The sequence below is a fragment of the Neltuma alba genome, unplaced genomic scaffold (assembly GCF_004799145.2).
Source record: "Neltuma alba isolate B1F8T4 unplaced genomic scaffold, ASM479914v2 tig00012473_pilon, whole genome shotgun sequence".
NCBI lineage: Eukaryota > Viridiplantae > Streptophyta > Magnoliopsida > Fabales > Fabaceae > Neltuma > Neltuma alba.
In genome coordinates this window covers 23,573-44,977 of record NW_021636948.1, presented here as the reverse complement: position 1 = coordinate 44,977, position 21,405 = coordinate 23,573, and the positions used below count along the sequence as shown (strand labels likewise).

The 21,405-nt window shown below is 36.7% G+C and overlaps 1 protein-coding gene across 1 annotated transcript; it reads right to left on the bottom strand.

The window, feature by feature from the left end:
- Positions 1-14,842: 14,842 nt before the first annotated feature.
- LOC114727425 (zinc finger BED domain-containing protein RICESLEEPER 2-like) lies at positions 14,843-19,601 on the bottom strand. Its single transcript, XM_028914134.1, has 6 exons — positions 19,505-19,601; positions 18,256-18,332; positions 17,891-18,027; positions 17,526-17,583; positions 14,979-17,024; positions 14,843-14,881 (listed from the first exon to the last, which is right to left on the bottom strand). Exons 1-6 carry the CDS (start codon positions 19,599-19,601, stop codon positions 14,843-14,845), a joined length of 2,454 nt encoding a protein of 817 aa, XP_028769967.1.
- Between the last annotated feature and the right edge of the window lie 1,804 nt (positions 19,602-21,405).

Genomic DNA, 21,405 nt, shown 5'->3' with positions numbered 1-21,405 from the left:
TATGAACGATGCGACGAAAAAATTTTACATGTATCACTAAAGAACATATAAGGTGAACGATTTAATTAGGCTTCAATTAAAAAAAAAACACTGCTACACATAAAAACACCAATTATATATATAGTTGTGAGCATATGAATCTAACCTTGAATGCTCAAAAACATATTGTATCATCTGTAAGTCAGATTCATCCGCAACATTATTGGGAACACAAAAAGGGCCGACCTTAATCCTCTCTTGATGCATAGCTTTTGTGTCCAGTTGTAATTGTTGGGAAGCCTTCATCCCTTCGCACATTGTTTTTGGGGACATGTAACAATCAAGCATTCTTTCGTTGATGAGTTTGCTATGATCTCTTTGTCCTATAATTAGTTGCGAAAGTCACAACACAAATTCAAACTCTATAAACTGCGAATTAATAGTAGGATACTAATTAAGTTAACTCTCACTGATCACAATTTGAACCATCTAGATTGATTTTGGATGACCTAGATTGAATTTAAATTTTTTAGGTATTTTAAATAATTTTTTGTTTTAATAAATAACATCTTAAAAAAATAAATTTATCAATTAAAAAACACTGAACGAGGACCGGTTCATATGAATCATTCCTCACTCCATTATATGATCAAAAACTGAGGAATAAATTATTTAGAATTAACATACACTAGTCATCACCATCTGCAATTGATATAAACCAGAAAACACGCATGAGGTGAAAAAAAAAATGTTGACACTCCTTATCTGATAAATTAATTTCACGCACTAGTAGTTAATGTTCAATTTCATTTATGTTCACGTTAAAAAGAATAACATTCTCTCTTAAGGAGATTATTACACTTTATTCCTTAGTTACTAATAATACCCTTTCAAGATATACCAAACACACACGCACACCCACATCATTATGCTCTTCCCTCAAATTGAAATATACTCCCTCCGTTCTTTATTACAAGAGACAAATAACCGAATTACGTTGATAAAAAAAAGTTAAAATTAGTTAAGAACAATCAATGTGTAAAAAATATATTTTTTTCCAAAAATGCCCTCATTAATAAGGAGAGAGAACATGAGAGAGAATAATTAAATTATTAAAAGAAAGAGAAGTGGGAAGGAGAGAGAGTGTGAGTTGGAGACAAAATAAATATGGGTAAAATAGGAAATCAATACAAAAAAGTAAAGACAACTTTTAAGTGTTTCTTATATATAGGGACATGCCGTAAACATCAAATGTCTCTTATAATAAGGAACAGAGGGAGTACTATAATATTATCTCGTACCTTGTGAGTGAAGTAGATCCTGTTTCTGGCTGGTGTGTTTGTTGGAAAGAGGAGCACATTAATTAGGTGGCAAAGTCACAACAAAAATTCAAAAATTCTAAACTTTCTAAAGTAACAGTTCCTAAATTTAATGGAACCGGCACTTCCATGAAAGTAACTCCATGTGCCAAAAACCCAAATTTCGAGCTTCACTTCCAATTCCACTACCCACCTCTCCATTTCTATGCTAACAAACAGGGCATAAATAAATTAACTCTTACTTAGTTCATATGAATCAGTGCTCACTCCAATATATGATTAAAAACCGAGAGATGTAATATCTCATTTAGAATTAGGACAATACTTATGTCAAATTTCTTATATCCACTACATCAAGTTTTTCAATAACACATAGTTATGTGTCCTACTTTTGAAATATTAGTATTTAATAGCATTTAATTATAAATTTACATGAAACAAAACAGGACATATGGCCATGTGTGATTAGAAAACAACTTGATATTATGAATATAAGTAACTTGACCTAAGATTTTTTCTCTTAGAATTAAAATATTAGTCACCAGTCATCACAATCCAACAATTAATATAATCCAGAAAACACGCAAGAGGTGGGGAAAAAATCCCAAAAAAAGAACACGTAATGATATTTAGGCGAAGAAATATTGCAAATAACAAAGTTTATTGACACTGCTCTACTGAGAGTAAATTAATTTCACACACTAGTAATGGTTGGATTCATTTATATTCAAGTTGGAAAGAATAACAAAATATATATACTTAATTATGTCACATTTATACTCGAAAATGATATTTTAGTCTCTCTTAATGAGATTATTACACTTTATTCCTCAGTTACTAATAATACCCTTTAGATATACCAACACACACACATATATCATTCTTCCTTCAAATTGAAATTGAAATATATAATATTATATCGTACCTTGTGGATGAAGGAGATCCTGTTTCTGGCTGGTGTCTTTTTTGGAACGAGGACGAGGACAAGTTCGAATACCGTTACCCTTAATTTGATAAACATGAGATTTGATTCGATTAGCACTTGCTGCAAATACCAAGCCACAGCCATAGCACTCTACTTGCTTCCCTCCTTTCAATACAGTGACGTATTCCCACACTTCACGATCCTTAGGCCTTCCACCAGCTGATCGTTCTTTCCCCATTCTCATTCCTCTTTCCTAAGAAAGCTGCCTTTTTCCAGCAATAGAAACCATCGTCACATCAGATTCGGGTTGATATAAAAAGGAAGCTAGGTGACGTTTGAAAATAGATATATTGAATATGGATACCCTACCCAGAGCAAAACCTAAGAGAAACAAAATAAAGAGAGAAAGTGAGTTACTTGCATCAGGTTTTTGTTGGAAGATCGATAGCGATGATTTGAAGCCAGCAGAAAATAAGGAAGAAGATGAGGTATATATATAACAATATAATGGCAGTGTCTTCTTTGATCCTAAACTATTTATGAAACTCTATATGAAGCCATCATTGTAGCCAATTACTCCATGCCTACCCGAAATGAAGGTGATGTAGAGAAGAATCTTTTCACCTTACTAGATTGTTCGGACATGGGAAAAACGTTGCACAAACTAGAATAAACCAAAATTAACAATTAACAATTTGTCTGGAGAAAGTTTGAAGACGCGTCCCAAGTTTGAAACTTGCAGGGGTATTGTGAGGAAAAATGACGAGAGGAAGACAGTCACTATTATTAATTTATTACTCATATTACTTTATTACTAATTCTCCCATCCTAAATATAAGACCTACTTTATAATGTAATTTACACAAAGAAGAAAGGGTACACTTAATGGAGGAGAGAGATAAAAATTTAATTTTGTGTGCAAATTCTTTGAATTTTAAGCACTCTCTGCGGTACATGTTATATACGGTAAATATGATTATTTTGTTATCTCCATAATATTGTTTATTATTACTATTATTAATATTCTGAGTCTTATCAGCAATAAAACCCATATGCTCCCCCCCCAAAAAAAAAACTAGAACATCCAATTACATGGCACATAATAAATCAACTCTTAGAATATAACGTTGATTTTCCAAAACACCTTTGAAACTACCCTCAGGGTTTTTTTTTTTTTTTTGTTGGTCGAAAATGTTATATGTATTTTCTCAATGCTCATTACTTGTCATCATAATATATGTCTGTGTGTGTGTGTAAACCAAAGGAAAAAAAATTATGTAATATTTTTTTTCTCCATCCCTCAGTACAAGAGTTTTTGTAGAATATCTTTTCATCCGAAAATATAAGGGATCTTAATCATATTTTTTCCAATCATTCCACCCTGAGCCTCTTAAAAATTGTAGAAAATATTAAATATTAATTGTATTTTTTTATGGACGGAGCATGTAAGATTTTTTTAAAAAGTTTTTTGACTTCCATTGATTGCCAGCGCGTCACAGTACTTTAAATTTTAAATACCCCCATTCAATATTCTCCTTCTAAACGCGGATATTATCGGAGACAAGAAATAATTATACCTTAAAATTTGAAACATACTCACATATATTTAAAGATAACATGAAATTTAAGTCAAAAAAACAAATTGAGTGCGTTTGTGTATTTAAAGCCACCCATTCAATAGTGGCGACTTCTTTATATACATTCTCGTCAACGGTGATCCTCAACATAATATCTTGTCGGCCACATGTAGCCTAACAGTTTTTTTTTTTTGGGGCCAACTGAAAGTAACTTTGATTAAAAGGGAACCAAAAGTCTGAAAACATAATAACAACCCAAAAACAACGAAAAATAAGTGAAAAAAGCTAGATAAATCAGCCACAGAGTTGACTTCTCTGGGAATTCACAGACTTAGCCAATAGATCAAGTCGTCAAATTAAAAGAGTCCTCTTGAGGGGGGGGGGGGGGGGAATGAGATGAGAACATTCTTCTGAACCAAGCCCTTTGATCAATAGATCCTTATATGGGGTGTCATGCATAATGATGCTTTTTATAAGGGTATAACTCATACTGAGAACCAGCTAGCACGACAAATCTTCTCTTTTTTGGGTTGTTCACTGACTATTTTTCGTCTCTTTTTTTTCCCGAAAATGACAGAAAAACTAAATATAGTAAAGAAATATTAATAAAGAAAAAAAGAAAGAAAGAATATCCCAATCTTTCCGTGGCATGTTCAGAGTGAAGAAATGGCGAAAACTGGGTGAGAAAGTAAAATTGTTCCCAGAACGGGGTTTAAAGCGCAATTTTCTCAAACAATTCAGTGGCAAAGTACAATTTCTGCAAAATATCACTTACGGCGTCAACAGAGGCGAAGGCGCGTGGGTTCACGCGTAGTGGCTTCTACCGACACATGCGGTGGTCGTTGGCCTTGAAAATTCTGGTTCGAGCTGCTTTCTTCAAGCCGCACACAACAGAAGTGGATGTGCGTTGTTCGGATGCCTGGATTGGCATCAATATTGCTGCGAGGTGGCGGCGGCGCTAGATCTATGCGTCAGAGGAGCTGATCATGTGTGTGGGGGGGGGGGGGGGGGGGGAAGGAGATGGGGCAGTGCTTTGATGCCAAAGAAACGAACAAGAGAAAAGAAAAGGGATGAGAATAGAGAGAAGAGAGAGCAGAGGAGAGAGAAACGAGAAGGAAGATAACCGTCTGTACATCCAATATCCAATTCTTATCTAATATGCGTAGAATGAAAATCTAGCTAAGAGAGTAAAAAAAAAAATTGAAAATAATAATAACTCCTCCTAATAATGAAAATAATGAAAGAATGATAAATATAATCTAAGTAAATCCTAAAATAATGATAATAAATCCAGATAATTCAAATATTCTAAAAATTGTTATGAATATAGTGTCTTTATAGACGTCTATGTATCTACTATTATCTCTCTTATCTCTAGGATCTTCAATATCTCTCATTATCCTCATTATCTGCAGTTATCTTTTATTATTATGTTATCTGTAGATCCTATCAAAGATGTAAAGCTGTGCTTATAAATAGAGGCTATGTATAATGTATTCAGCACTCTTGAATGAAATGAGAAATACTCTCAGATAGGGGTGTTCACAATGCTCGTCCGCCCGGTGCGCCCAGCTCAAGCCAGAGAAAAAACAGCCTAGCTCGGCTCGAAAAAATGAAGCCCAAAAAATTTTTTTTTGTGGGCAGGGCAGATCTCGGGCAGGGCCGGGCTGCAAGTAGGATGCCCTGCCCTGCCCGTTTGGCCCTGTCCAACATCTATTAATTCTTTTAAAATTTTTTTATTAATTATGGTCTTCCATTCTGGATTATTCTGCCAATGACTTGAGAGCTCGACCAGGCACCAGCCCTATTGCCACTCTGCCAGTGCCAAGCATCAGCCGCTCCTCCCCCCTTGCGAAGTCCCCCATTGCGACACTCCCCCACTCGATCTCCGTCTCACTCTCTCGGTCTCGCTCTCGCCTCTCCCAATCTCCCTCTTCAGCTTTTCCCTCTCAATTTCTTAGTCTCCCTCTGTCTTTTAGTCTCGGCGACCGCCAACCAGCTCTGTTCTTCTTCCTCCATCGATAGTGAACCACCGACCAGCGAACCAGTGCCAACAACCAGCGACCACCAAACCAGTGCCAGCGACCATCCAAGCAGTGACCACCGACCAGCGAAGCACCGACCTTCGACCAGCCGAGCAACGACCACCAACCAGCGAGAGGGAGCAACTCTGTTGGTTAGTCTCTCCGATCCCTTTTCTATCCGTATTTTATACACGTATTTTATACAGGTATGATCTGGATGGGGTTTTGTTTTATGAATAAGTCATGCAGCTGCTATTAGAGACTCATGTTAGCTGGGTTTTTCTTTATATTTGAATGATGAGCTACTCTGAACACATCTGTTGACGAACTGTTTCTTGATGTCGATGAATTTAATCCACTATTGCTCATCGAGGATTTCTCAAGTGTTTGAATATGTGTTTTGGACTTTTGTTTCTTCTTCTTCTTTTGGTGAGATAGAATACAAGTGAATTTGAAATTTGGTCAATTGAAAAAAGGATGCTGTACATACCACTATGGTCGATATCCAAATCTATTCCCTTCCTTGCTTTACATGACAATGGAGATTCCATGAAAGGGAGCCTATTTCTTCTACAAATTATTATTATTGTGGTTTTAGTCTAACACTTAATAAAGAATTTGTTGGTAGTAAAGCTGAGGCTAACCGTGTAGAGGTTGCCATTGTGCTCATCTAATCAAGAATTAGTTTTGAAATGAGTTTATATATGGATGATATTTGAGTTTTTGTTTTGTTTTTTGGTTGGGGATGATATTTAAGTTTGAATAACAGTCATAAAGGGGATTTCTATTATTATTTTTGTTGGAAATGTTTTAGTAACTAAGTAACTATAATGAAGTGGCAGCAATTTCAGTTTTATCATGTACTTGTTAGAGTTTTCTTGCCCTTACTTTTTCCTTTGTCAATTGGAAACTAATAACAAATCAATAATTTGAAGAACTTCATATATGTTGTGTTGTCAAGTTTACTTGCTCCATGTGATGCATGATTCCAATTGTGTATTATATAATCTTGCAGCTTTAATGGCTGAAGAAGCTTCTATTACATCATCATCCCAACCATCTTAGCCAATTGGTGGAATGTCTCAAAGTGCTTCAACCCCTTTTCAAGCACCAACTCTTCCAGGACCTAATGAAATACCAAATCCTAATAGACCGAGTGAAGCTCCTACCCCTAACCCCACTCTTCCTATTCAATCATCTGATCCTGTGCTTACTTCTTCTACTCCCACTCCCACACAAACAGATTCTATGAGACAAGAAACAAATGTTGAAGGAAGGGGTACAAAGAGAAAGGAAAGAGAAACTAAGCATACATCAGAGGTGTGGGAATACTTCGTGAGATTGCCAACAGAAGAAACTAATGGAGTGCACTTAGCAGCTTGCAAGTATTGTCATACTACTTATAAAGCTGATCCAAGCCACCATGGGACAAATTCTTTACTAAGGCATATCCCAAAGTGTTCAAAGAATCCACACAAGGCTATTATAGATAAAAAACAATCTATGTTAACTCTTTTGTCGGGTCAGACAACTGGGCAAGGAAAATCTTTAGTTTCACATGTGTATGATGAGAAGCAATGTAGAAGAGCTTTGGCTGAATTTATTATTGGTGATGAGCAACCATTCAGAATTGTGGAGAAGCCTGTATTTAGAAAATTGTTAAATGAGTTTGAACCTCGCTTTCCAATTCCTTCAAGAACAACAATTAGAAGAGATGTGTGACAATTATACCTTGGAGAAGTTAAAATATTGAAGAAATTCCTAAAGCAAAGTGCAAAATGAGTTTGTCTCACCACAGATTGCTGGACATCAAATCAGAATTTTAACTACTTATGTTTGACGGCACATTTTATTGATGATGAATGGAAGCTGCACAAAAGGATTCTAAATTTTGTCATGATTAAAAATCATAGAGGTGATACTATAGGGAGGACTATTGAGCAATGCTTGCTAGATTGGGAGATTGAGAAAGTGTTCACTATAACTATGGATAATGCCTCATCTAATGACTCAGCTTTGGGATATCTGAAAAGGCGTTTGAGGAGCTGGAAGGGCTTACTTTGTGATGGTGATTATCTACACCTAAGGTGTTGTGCACACGTCCTAAATTTGGTGGTCAATGAAGGTATTAAAGAAATGAAAGACAGCTTTGAAGCCATTCGAAATGCTATGAGATATGTTCATTCTTCTCCCTCACACTTTCTAAGATTCAAAACTTGGGTTGAAGCTGAAAAAATAGATACCAAGAGACTTGTTTGCTTTGATGTAACTACTTGACGGAATTCAATGTACTTAATGTTAGAAGCTGCAATGAAATTTCAAAAAGTATTTGAGCGAATGCGTGATGAAGATGATGACTATATTTCATACTTCAGCTCAAGCACTTCAAGCTCTAGGCGTGATGCTTCTAGTTCTGCTAGACGGTAGCATGATGATAACTTTTCTGGTCCTATTATTGATGATTGGAATAATGCTCGAATCTTTATCAAGTTCTTAAAGGTCTTTTATGACATTACATTGAAATTTTCAAGCTCCCTTTCTGTATCATCAAATGAATGCTTCCACCAGATTGCCCATGTTCAAAAAATGCTGCAAAAGAATATCATGAATAATATTAATAACTTGTTGAGAGAAATGAGCACTAGCATGCAGGTGAAGTATGACAAGTATTGGGGTTAAACAAATAATATGAATCCATTGCTGTTTGTGGCTGTCATTTTGGATCCCCGATATAAACTAGCATATGTGCATCATATGTTTGATCGTCTTTATGTTGATCATGAAGTATCTTTAATTATGAAGGAGAGGGTCAAAAATTGTTTGTATCGGTTGTTTAATGAATACTCTGCTGGGACTTTTATTGAATCAGGGACTATCTCCACAAGTACAGTAAGTAGAACTTCATTGCCTTCTTTTGATGATGGTGGTGGTGGTGGTGGTGGTGAAGAGGATCCAGGTCATAAGTGGTTAGAATCTATGAAACAAAGAACCTCAACAGATCCTCAAACTGAGTTAGATAGATATCTAGCAACAGACTCAAAAGATGAGATCCCTTCTGCAGCTGAGTTTGACATACTGTTATGGCGGAGAGCTAATTCAGAAAAATATAAAATTCTCTCTCACATGGCAAGAGATGTATTGGCTATGCCAGTTTCTACAGTGGCTTTTGAGTCTGCCTTTAGCACTGGAGGACGTGTGGTTGACCATTATAGGAGTTCTTTGTCTTCTAAAATGACAGAAGCATTAATTTGTAGCCAAAACTGGCTACAACCTGGGCAATCAATGTCTGAATTTGTTGACAAGCTTCGTGAATTCGATAATTTTGATGAGTCAGAAAATATCCTTCAACTTGCTAGTAATCTTCTTTCCTAAACCTCAATAATTCATATATATATATTACTTCATAATTTGGTGTGTAATTATTCTTTGATTTTTTTTTTCCTAGGTGCTGCTACATCTGGAGGGGAGATTGGTGATTGAAGGGTAATTTATAAGCGTGATTGGCTAAGTTGGTAAGGTGCATCTATTCATTCTTTAAAATTTAGAAGTACATTTTTTTAATTGTTTTGTTTCTAATATGTTAAAGTTATAGTTGTTTTTATTTGTATTTTTTCAGGTGGTCTATCTTTTTGTGGAAATTGTGGAGAGTAAAGCTTCAATTATAATATTGAGATTGTCTTGCTTTAAATGGATTATTGATGTTACTTAATTGGATAATTGTTAAAATATGTTTTGGATGATTTCTGGATGATTTCACTTGTTTTTGATTATTTCTAGATGATTTTTATGTGTTAAAATGTAGAATTATAAAATGTAATTTTTAGGTATGGATAGAATTTTTTTTTTCCATGACATGAGGGCAAGGCATCACTCTTTGGGCAATGAAGCCCGCCCTGCCCATGCCTTACCCAAAATGGTTAGGGCTTCAACGGCAGGGTTGGGCATCGGGCTGCAAGCTCTTACTTCGGACAGGGGTCCTGCCCTGCCCTGCCCAGCCCTACCCATGTGCACACCTACTTATTGATATTCTTTTCTTTTCTATTCTTCTTCTTTATTTGTAACAAAAATATAATAAAGTTCTAATTATTTCCTATCCCATATTTCATGATAATAAATGATTTCTCTATTTTAAATTTACAAACAAAATCTAGAAAACTCACACAATTCACTTATAGACATAGATTAAACTGATGAAAATATTTTATAATACTGAGAAGAGGTGGAAAGTGGAAACTAAGTCTAGTAACCCCTAGTCTTAAGTGAGGACAATTCAAATGTGAAAAAATTTAAGGTAAAAAAATGACAACTGATCACAGAGTAAGTGTATTTTGAATATCCCATCACAAGTAAAAGTCGAAGAGGTTGTAAAACTCATAGAAGCAAAATGGAGTTTGCACTATATAAGGTAGATTGAAGACAAAAGTAATAAGCCAATGACTCAACCTTTTACTGCGTAAAATGAAAGAGAAAGACAAAAAATGATTTCATATGATAACAATCAAAATGATCTATCATTTCTCTCGTAGCATGCCTAATTTAAGAAAAGACAATTAGGTTTACATGTCAAAAGTTACATTTAGAACAAACAGTTGTTAAAAACTACAGAATAAAATGTAAAAATAGGGAAAGCTAAACCCAAATAATTGTTACTTACCAAGGGGCCAAAATAGCTACTCCATCATACCCATATCCATGGCAAAATGAGTGAGTTAATTATTTGCTTTTTCTAATAATCATCAGGATTCATGATGCTAATAACCAAGCTTTGATAAAACCAAGAAGAAAAAAAAGTAGACCGAACAGGCCGGTTCAATCGAAAAACTGGTGAACCAATTGCTGGTCTGGTCTGGTTTGATGAAAAACCGCCCCCAGTCAAACTGTTTAGAAACCGGTTCAACTGGTTAAAACTGGGTAATTGATCAGGTAGATGGATTGCCCCGTTTGATTTTTTTTTTTTTGCCCTTCAACTAATGAAACAACAACGTTTCAAGTTGAAAATTTAAAAAAAAAATCCAGCAAGGCAACAACGCTTAGCTTCAAAAATTCTCAAATTAGTCAATCACTAACTAAACCTTCAGCTTAGCCATTTTCGTCACTCCCCCGAAATCAAAAATCTGTAGCCGAAATCAACCCTCACTGTAGTTGCGGTTTTCTTCGCTGTCAGAAAGGATCTGGAGATGCCATTGAGGTAAGTGAAGGTGATCTTAGTAGAATTAGGATCGTCAATGAAGATATCAGAGATAGTGACCCAAAAGAACAGCTCCTAGCTCTTCACCTCAGCCGCCTTTCTCATCCAGTGCTTCTCGACAAAGGCAGTGACCTCGCACTCGTACAAAACTAGGCGTCGAATGGCCTTGAACCTGTGCTCCTTCCTCTACTTCTGCTTGAGCAAGACGAAGCCAATGGAGCGATTGTGACCCACCTCAATGATGTTGTCCAAGGGGAGCAATCCTCTGGGTAGGCAAATCTCATCCAGCAGCTCGCGCGACTTATGCTTGCAGAGATCTTCTCCATGGTAAATCTCAGTGTTGTCTCTGTGGGTTGCAATTAGCCGTGTAACCATTGACGCAAAGCTAAGAAGAGCTTATTTGAGGCTTGAGGGATTTCGCTGAGATGGGTTTCACAAATTGAAATTTGTGTGTGTTTGTTTTTTTTCAATTTTTTAAATCTAGACCAATGAATAAAAATCCATGCGAATGAAATCTAAAAGTAGAATAGTCAAATAGGTATTAGGATTGTTCTATTTTAATGCTACCAATTAAATTGTATTATTTTTATATGACGGTCCAACCAGTGACCCTTGACCTACTGTCTCGACCAGCTTAGTCACCGGTCTGATTTTTTGTTCCTTGGATAAAACAGGGGCATCCTTGGTAAACCATTATAGAAGGGGCAGAGAGAACATAGAGATTTACCATCCGAACCTTACATAATTCGAGTTTGTAACACAATCATTTTGGGTTCCAGGAGACCTTAAGTGCAGTGCACGATATAACCAAAATGGCACAATATTGTGAGGCAAGGGATACTCCTATATATAGAACAAGAGCCATAAAACAAAGAAGCCTTCTCATATCCCATGCCAAAAATTTTCATCTATGTATTTGTCTTCCTGTTCCTGAAGATCAGATCAATTTTATGTATGCCTTATTCACAACCATATATCAAGCAAAAAAAAAACAGAGAGAGAGAGATCAACAATTCCTGTGACAAAATGACCTATACTACACACACACACAGAGCTAATTAGGACTCAGCCTAAATCTGATGGCATTATTTAAAAACATGAAAAACTTAATACAATAATTAGTCCGTGTAACATCCTAATTTTAATTCAGGATTCCAAAAAAATGACTTAGGCTGAGTGCTTTAAATTGGTGAAAATGATCGATACAAAGGAGAGGAAAGAAAAGATACTCTAAAGAAAAGCGGTTTTCCTCTTATACGGCTTGATAAACCCTAATGGAGGTATTCTAACTTGATTTTTCACCCTTCTACCTTATAATTTTGGGATTTTGAGATGTCTGAAATTAGGCTCTATGAATGGTTCGAATTCGATTCTAAGGAGTTTCTACCTATTAAGTTGTGTTCAAATGAATCAATGGGAGTTGATTAGTAGCATTTAATTAGTTTAATTTTGATCCATTACATAATTATGATGATTTCACCATTAAAAAGGAGGAGGAAGAATGTTTTTGTCTTATACTTTTGGATTGGATCTAAGTGCATTTTCTATGCTAACCCCAAAACCCCCAACCAAAAATAAAAAAGACCTAACAACAAAATTCATAAGAAATCATTAGTGCTTTTATGATGAAAGCCATAGAAGCATATATAAACAGAAAAAGTAACATTATCGAAAAATAAATAGCAAAATTAATAAATCTCTCATTTTCCTAATATGTCAATGAATGTTTAGGACATAAATTTAAGGGTAAACGTGCACCAACACCCTAAACTATTTTTGAAGGTGCACCTAGCACCCTAAATTATTAAGTAGTGCAATTCATTCCCAATCTATTAAAATATATGCAATTTTACCTAAAACTAACGAACTCTTAAATATCTGTTTTTCCCATCTCCTTCCCCCTCTACTTCGTCCGTCTCTCCCCTCCTCCTTCCTTTCTCTTTCTTTCTGCATTTAAGAGCAAACAACCCAAGACAAGAAAAAGAAGGAATCAAAGGGAATAAGTAAGAACCCGCAAAAAAAAAAAAAGAAGTATAACTCGTGTCGAGTCAACAGGAAAATCTAGAAGAAGTTTGGTCCAACAAGAACCTTAACAGTGCTACATCCATTTGCTACAAAGTCTTTCCTAACGATCTCATGCTAATATCAATTACAATTGTCTGATGAAAAATCTCTCGAGAGAAGGCATGGAATAGTTTTCCAACATCAATATTTAAAAAAAAAGGGGAAAAAACACTTCACCTCATTAATACTAGAAGGACCTTCGAAAAAACAAAAATTAATACTGGAAGGACATAATGTGTGTAGTTGAGGAATATTTAGACTGGTTATAGCTCTGCACATTTGTAATAGTAGTAACCATGGTGTTAGAAGATTTTGCACAATAATTAATCTCAGTGGATGTAACTATTAACGCATCAAGTAAACACAGCACAGGGAAATTACTCGGATGTAAATCAACTATAAATTCCAAGAAATTAGATATGGATGCAAAAGGGAAGAAAGGAAAAGGAAGGAGGAGAGGAGAGACGGACAGAGCGGGGGAGCGAGATGGGGAAGAAAACAAACGTTTTAGAGTCTGTTAGCTTTGGGTAAAATTGCACATATTTTAATAGATTGGGAACAAAATTGCACCACTTGATAGTTTAGGGTGCTGGATGCACATCTAAAATTAGTTTAGGATGTTGGGTGCACCTGTCCCCTAAATTTAATCAAGAAATCGTCAACTTTCATTATTGCAAAAACAATTTGGTAGACTTACAATAGAGTGAAATAAGGGCAAACATAGAGTAATTGAAAAGCCAAATTTAATGAAAATAAAGAAAAATAAAGCAAACACAGACAATTGCAACGTTCATATATGCGTATACTATGAACATAAATAATATGATGGCATCCATATATAATAAAAAAAAGAGAGTCAAATTTCGGAGGAGATTTGCACCTGACTATCATATTTCCAATAGATTTCTTGTCCCATCCATGCCTTCTGCATTTGTAGCTTATATCCTTCTCTGGTCTCTATATGAAGAGGACTTAGTATCTCACAATGGTAGGCCTCAAAATAATGGAGAGAAGGAGAGAGCATGGTTCCCCTGAATACAAAAGTTAATTCTGATAGAAAATTCAGCTTTAAAGATCTCACTCTAGGAAGAGTGATAGTAGGGTTAAAAGTGTTACCACTGCAATAATTCTCTCCAACTATTTCTTCCATCAACTCACAACTTCGAACAGAAATAGTCTCTCGGTTTTGGAGTTGTGCTAATAATGCTAGTGTCATCAAAATCTTCATGATGCTACATCCAAAAATATCTAGTTCTCTGAGATAAAGGAACGGGCTATCCAATGATAAAGGAAGTTGTGCCACTATTTGTTTCAAGTCTTTCAGCACAGTAAGGTGCAGCAATTGACTTAATATGACAGAGGTGCAAAATGAGCAAGTTGGAGAGACACAGAACAAGTACTCCAGCCTATCGCATTCCCTTATTTCCAACCATTCATTTTTTGCTAAATTATTATTATTATGAATTAATAGAGCATGGCTAGGGGTGGAAACAGGCCAGGCCTCACCCTTAACAGGCCAGGCCTGTGATGAGGCCTGTTGGCCTGAGCCTGGCCTGTGGCCTGTAAAAGGCCTTTTAATTGGCCTGAGCCTGGCCTGTGGCCTGTTAAGAGGCCTGGATTTTTTAATAAATTGTAAACATAAATAAATCCATTCAAAATTATAATAACTTCATCCAAATTATCCAAAATACAAACAAAATATGAAATAATCAAATTAACACAATTGTTCTTGTTACAATTATAACGAATCATACAACTACAAAGCATTAAATCTTCAACATAATTTCTTCTTCTTGTTCAAACACCTGAGAAGAAAAAATCAAATATATATTAGATCATAACAAAATTTAATAACTAATAAATATAAGAAATTGTATTATTTTTATAATTCAAGATTTGTACCTTTGGTTTCTTTTTCAAACCATACTTATTGCGAAGCCAATCCCCACCACAAATAAGTGCTTCAATTGATTGTTCATTCAATTTAGAACGATATTCATCAATAACTCTGCCACCAGCACTGAATGTGGACTCTGATGCCACTGTTGAAATTGGAATAGCTAAGACATCAGCTGCCATCTTAGACAAAATCTTATACTTTAGACTATTATTTTTCCACCACTCCAAGGCGCTGAATGAGTTAGAACTACCATCAGGAATGTAAACACCCTCCTCAAGGTAAGCTTCCAATTCTGATTTCATTGGGGGAATTGCTTGCTTTTCACGAACAATACTCATGATTTGGTCGAATCCAGTAACTATGGAAGAACCAGAAACATTGACAGGAGAGTTGTTGCTAGCATTAACAAGTTCATTACCCATAGTTGTCTCTCCCTTATGCATGCTAATATACTCATCATACATTGTTTTCATACTACTCACCACTTTATCCACATTCTCTGAAGCCACATAATCAGGTTTATAAATTAGAGGGAAACAATAATTAACAACATATAATTTGCACCTCGGATCTAGAACACTTGCAATAGCCATTAACATATTACATTCCCCCCAATATTTGTCAAACTTCTCTTTCATTGAGGATGCCATGTCTGTAATGAAGAAATCATCATCTTCTATGGCATTATCAATTACTTGTTTCACTCTCCAAACTTCAGGAAGGTACAAATTTGCAGTAGGATACTCACTACCTGAGATGACATGGGTTGCTAGATTGAACACTTCTAAAAGTTTACAAATCTTCTCAACCTTATTCCAATCCTCTTCTGATGGTGCATAGTTGTAATGTGGCTCTCTTTCTTTATAAGCAGGAAAGACAACCTTGAACTTCAAAGCAGTAGACAACATCTTATATGTAGAATTCCATCTTGTTGGACAATCAATGATGAGCTTCTTTTCCTTCAACCGTTTCTGCTCAACAACATCATAAAATGCTTTCAGCCTTGAATCACTATAGTTAATATATTTCACACTCTCACGGACATCATGTATGATGTCCCTAATTCTACCAAGGCCATCTTGCACCAACAAATTTAGTATGTGTGCACAACATCTAACATGAAACAAACTACCACCAAGAGGCAATGAACTACTAAGTGATAGGGTATCTTTAAGAGCCCTCAAACAAGAATCATTATAAGAAGCATTGTCAACTGAAACAGAAAATACTTTGTTTTCAATCCCCCAAGCCTTCAAACACTTGAAAATAGCATCTGCCACGTCAATTCCCCGTCTAGGAGCAGGAACTTTCACAAAACTCAAAACCCTCTTTTGCAGATTCCACCCCGCATCTATGAAATGACCAGTGATAACCATGTATTCAGCTACTTGGTGAGCTGATTTCCACATATCAGTGGTCAAACTAATCTTGCTCACACCTTGTAATAGAGCTTTTAATTGTTTCTTTTCTGCCTCATATATGGCCAAACAATCACTTCTTGCCGTTTTGCGAGAAATTTTTTGAAATTCAGAATTTGCATACTGAAAGCCCCACATCCAGACCTCATCCTCAACAATGTTAAAAGGATGCTCGTGTACCATAATTGCAGTAGCCATTATTTCCCTCATCTTTTCATTAGAATATCTCGCACCAGGTGCTATAAATGGATTAACACTCTGATTAGAAGGTTGGAATGGAATGGTGGGTTGCTTTTGTTGTGAAGAAGTGTGCAACTTCCTTTGCAAGCAAGATCCAACATGCCTCCAAAGATGGGAAGTGCTAGCTCCCTTGCCTGAGTATGCAAATAGTTGTTTGCAATACTTGCATCTACCTTTGAGCCCATTATCAGTTTCAACTTGATCCATTTCCTCCCAAATACCTGAAGTCTTTCGCCTCTTTTTCTGAATGATACAATCACCACCATCATTCTCATCATTAGTTTGTTGACTAGAATCTGTTGGTGTTTGTTGATTGACCTCAATTGCATTTGTATTAGGAGGAACTGAATTGGATGACATTGTTTCACTTCCAAGTGGAGTTGACATTAACTAGAACTCAATAACAATAAAAAATCAGAAAAATAAAGAGTATGTAAATTAATATACTGAATAAGAGGAACGAGCAAGAGCAAACACGTCCTCAGCAAGAGCAATGCAAATAAAGCTGATGAATTGACCATTATATTCAGCAAATCTGATATGAAACAGATTGATGAGCTACCTGAATTGACTATTATTACTAGAAAACTAATAATGACTCCAACCGATATATCAATCACAAATACCAGAAAACTAATAATGACTCCAGCCTATATATCAATCACAAACCTTGGATTAATTCATCAGATAAGAACACGAAGAAGAAGCAAACACGTCCTCAGGCTAAGCAAACACGAAGAAGAAGCAGTCTACAGATCGATGCAAATATTTTTATTCTAGTGGTTCCCCTTTCTCCCAGGATAAGGACATTCATATCACGAATTATAATTTCAGAAGCAAACACAATCAATGCATTAAATTTGTGAACCAAAGAGAAAACTTACAACTTACTTGTTCTGCCAATGTTAACTCGGACTGCAACTTCTGAATGTAAGTGAGAGGCTGAGAGCTTTGGGAGACAAATTTGCAAACAAACAAGGCTAAATCACTCGGGTCTTTGCACGGCGTTCGGCAGATCAGAAGTTTGAACCATAAAAGAATCAATCAGGCTACAACACTCGGTATTCTCAATCCAGAAATAAAAGAATCAATAGGCAGCGCTTGACTAGATAATACATATATATATGTGATGGAATCGAAAATGCAGAGGCAGCAGATTTATATCTATGATGGAATCAAAAACGCAGCGGTCAACCGAAGAACAAAATGGAAGAAGAAGGGAGGAAGGGAAGCGTGTGCGATTAGCTAGTGGGTACCTGAATGTGCCGCTATCAGCCCGTGCGCCGCCGTCGACTAGCTTCTGAGTTCTGCCGTTTGCTATTTTCTGTTGCCGAGCGCCGACCAGAGAGTAGAGAAGCCTGGAACTTCCACTGTACGCTGTTTGGACTGGAATCTGGAAGGATTAAGCGTAGTCTGTAGAGCCGAAAATGAAATGGGACCGTCCAAACTCCAAAGCCGAAGAACTGAAGATTGAAGAAGAGACGGGCGAGTGGCGACGGCAGCGTGAGCGGGGAGATCGGGAGAGTAGGAGTGACCGAGTGACTTAGGGTAAATTTCTCACCCCCTATGAAATTACAATTTTAACCCTAAAAAAAAAAAAACAGGCACAGGCCGGCCTAACAGGCCTAAAAGGCTGATTATCAGGCCTGAGCCTAGCCTGATAAGATAAACAGGCCATTTCACAGGCCTGAGCCTGTTCTGATAGTTAAATAGGCCAGGCCAGGCCAGGCCATTTACAGGCCAGGCCACAGGCCCCTGACAGGCCGCCTGGCCTATTCCCACCCCTAAGCATGGCATAGGCAAGTAGTTATCCTTGTCAAATCATTACACCTGCTTATAATCAACCTTTTGACGTCTCCTGGAAGTATCGCTACTCTATTTACCCAATCAATACCATATAAAACAACCCCTTTTAAGTGGTAGACTCTTTCAATTGAGAAAGCGGCATAATGTAACGAGGCTAAACTTAGATAATAACCTTTGAGTCTATGATATTTGTTTAGGAAGCTTTTAACAAAGGTATTAAACTCTTCAATATCACAAAAATTGACTGATATAACTTCCAACTTTCTCAAACCTTGTAGATCTTGTCTACCCACATCCATCAATGCTAGGATGCAGTTCATCAACAGAATTTGTAGATTGCTCATTTTGGATATTGCCGATGATGACATTTTCAATTGATTTGTACCATGTAGATTCAACAATCGAAGATTGACCAACAACTCCAGGTCACAAGGTGCTTCAATGATGGTAGTCTATGAAAGGTCCAACTCTATTAAACGCTGCAGTTTTGCTAATGAAGGGATGTAATTTAATTTTCTACCTCGTGAGAGTAATAATGCAATGAGACATTTCCAAGTTAGATATAGATTCGAGCAAATGCTCAATGCTAGTCTGAGATAAATCAAGTATTTTAAGAGCAAGCATGTTAATGAAAAAATCATCTAGAATCCATTTGAGATAAGAATTAGTGTAAAGATATGTAAATATATTGTAATTAATATAGGATCAAATCAGATATGATAGGATAGGATATTATCCTCTAATAATAAGCCATTAATGACCGAGGCTCCTCTCTTGTGTATATATTCCCCCTTTCTGATCATGAATATACAAGAAATATATTTCACATTATTTTTCTCTTTGATATGGTATTAAAGCAAGCATTTTAGGGTTATTTTCTTCTCTGGTTTGAACTCTGGTGCGCTGTACGTTAGTGGTTCTGTGTCAGTCTTTGTGCCTACCGTTAGGGCATCCGTTCCTGTCATCGAGTAGGAGCACACGCTGGTCAAGGGGAGTCATAAGGTCTAAACCAGACAAACCCCAGAGTCTCGTCACCGTCCTACTAGCGCATGAGATCTACGCACCGTCACCAGTGATGGTTTGTTCATGCGCCGATCGTTTTCCGGCTACTTTCCAACGTTGAAGCCCTTCCTTGGCTTCGTCTTCTCTTTTCCGGATCATCTCTGGTGCGTTTTTGATCTGGGTCTTCCTCCTTGCTTTGATTCAGATTTGTTTTTATTTCTGTGAGGCAACGTTACTGTGCGTTCAGTTCCAGTCTCCATACTATTGTCTTTGGTTTGCCTAAACTGACATTGGGTATTACTGGTTAGTCCTTAGTGTGACCATTTGTGGCTATTCATTCTTTTTTATCACTGTTAAAATTATTCTTTATCTTTTCTGTTAATCTCTCATGGGTGATAATAAGTCTGCAATTACTTCTGAAGTAGTTCTACTAGTCGTTAAGATTAATGAGCATAAATTAAACTGGACAAATTATCTGGATGGGAGTAAGACCATCCGTATTTACTTGCAAAGCATTGAGAAGGAGGATCATTTAACTGTCGATTCCCCTAATAACTGATTCTCATCAGTCATGGTTAAGAGACGATGCACGGCTCTTCTTACAAATCTGTAACTCTATTGACAGTGAGATTATTCCTTCTATTACTCATTATGAATTTGTCAAAGAACTGATGAATTATTTAGAATTTTTATACTCAGGCAAGGGTAATATTTCTCGTGTTTATGAGGTTTGCAAAGCTTTTTATCATGCAGAGAAGCAGGATCACCTTCTTAAGACCTACTTCATGGATTTTAAATGAATGTATGAAGAATTGAATGTTCTCATGCCTCTTACTACTGATCTGAAGGTCCAACAGGCCCAATGAGAGCACATGCCCATCATGAGTTTTCTCACTGGTCTTCCGCCTGAATATGAAACTGTTCGCTCTCAAATTCTATCTGGTTCTGAGATTCCTACCCTTCAAGAGGTGTTCTCTCGTGTGATGAGGACTGAGAATCTTTCATCACTAGTTACTAATGCTACTGTCAGTGCTCTAATTAGTGGAGGCCCAAATGATAGTGGTAGGACGACTAACCATGGCAGCTCCAAGCAAGGGGAAACTACTCCAGATTCAAGTGGGGTGGTATGTTACTACTATAAGGAATCGGGCCATACAAAGCGTACTTGTTGTAAGCTACAAAATAAACAACAAAGTAATAACTTTGCTGCACATGTGGCAAAGCTAGCTGATGATAAGGTCACAATCTCTGCTACTGAATATGCTCAATTAAAATCTCTCACACCACCCGTGAGTGCTCCTGCTGCTACAGGTAATCAGGCTACTGCTCTTGTCTCTTTTTCCTCTAAATGGATCATAGATTCTTGTGCTACTGACCACATGACAGGTAACCGCCATCTCTTCTCCACCTATAATTCTTATGCCAATCCTTCAACTATCACTATTGCCAATGGCTCCCATTCCCAGGTCCTCGGATCAGGCACTGTTAAACCTACCCCCTCCATTCATTTGTCATCTGTGCTAGATGTATCTGATCTTGCATTTAATCTGCTTTCCCCTAGTAAACTTACTCGTCAATTAAATGTTGGGTCTCACTCTTTCCAGATCATTGCTTAATATAGGATCTTTTGACGAAGAAGATTATTGGTAAGGGCTATGAATCTGGTGGACATTATTTTCTTGACGAGCAAGGGTCTCGTGTCGTGGCTTGTGCCGATGGCCTCACTCCTTTTAAAGCACATTGTTGTTTGGGTCATTTGTCTTTGTCTTCTTTAAAAAGGGTTTATCCTCAATTTCAACATTTGTCATCTTTAGATTGTGAGTCGTGTCAGTTTGCCAAAAATCATCGTCTTCCTTTAGTTTCTCGAGTCAATAAATGGGGCTTCATCCCCTTTTGAGCTAGTTCATTCTAATATTTGGGGTCTGTGTCCTGTTGAGTCAACAGTGGGTTTTAATATTTGTTA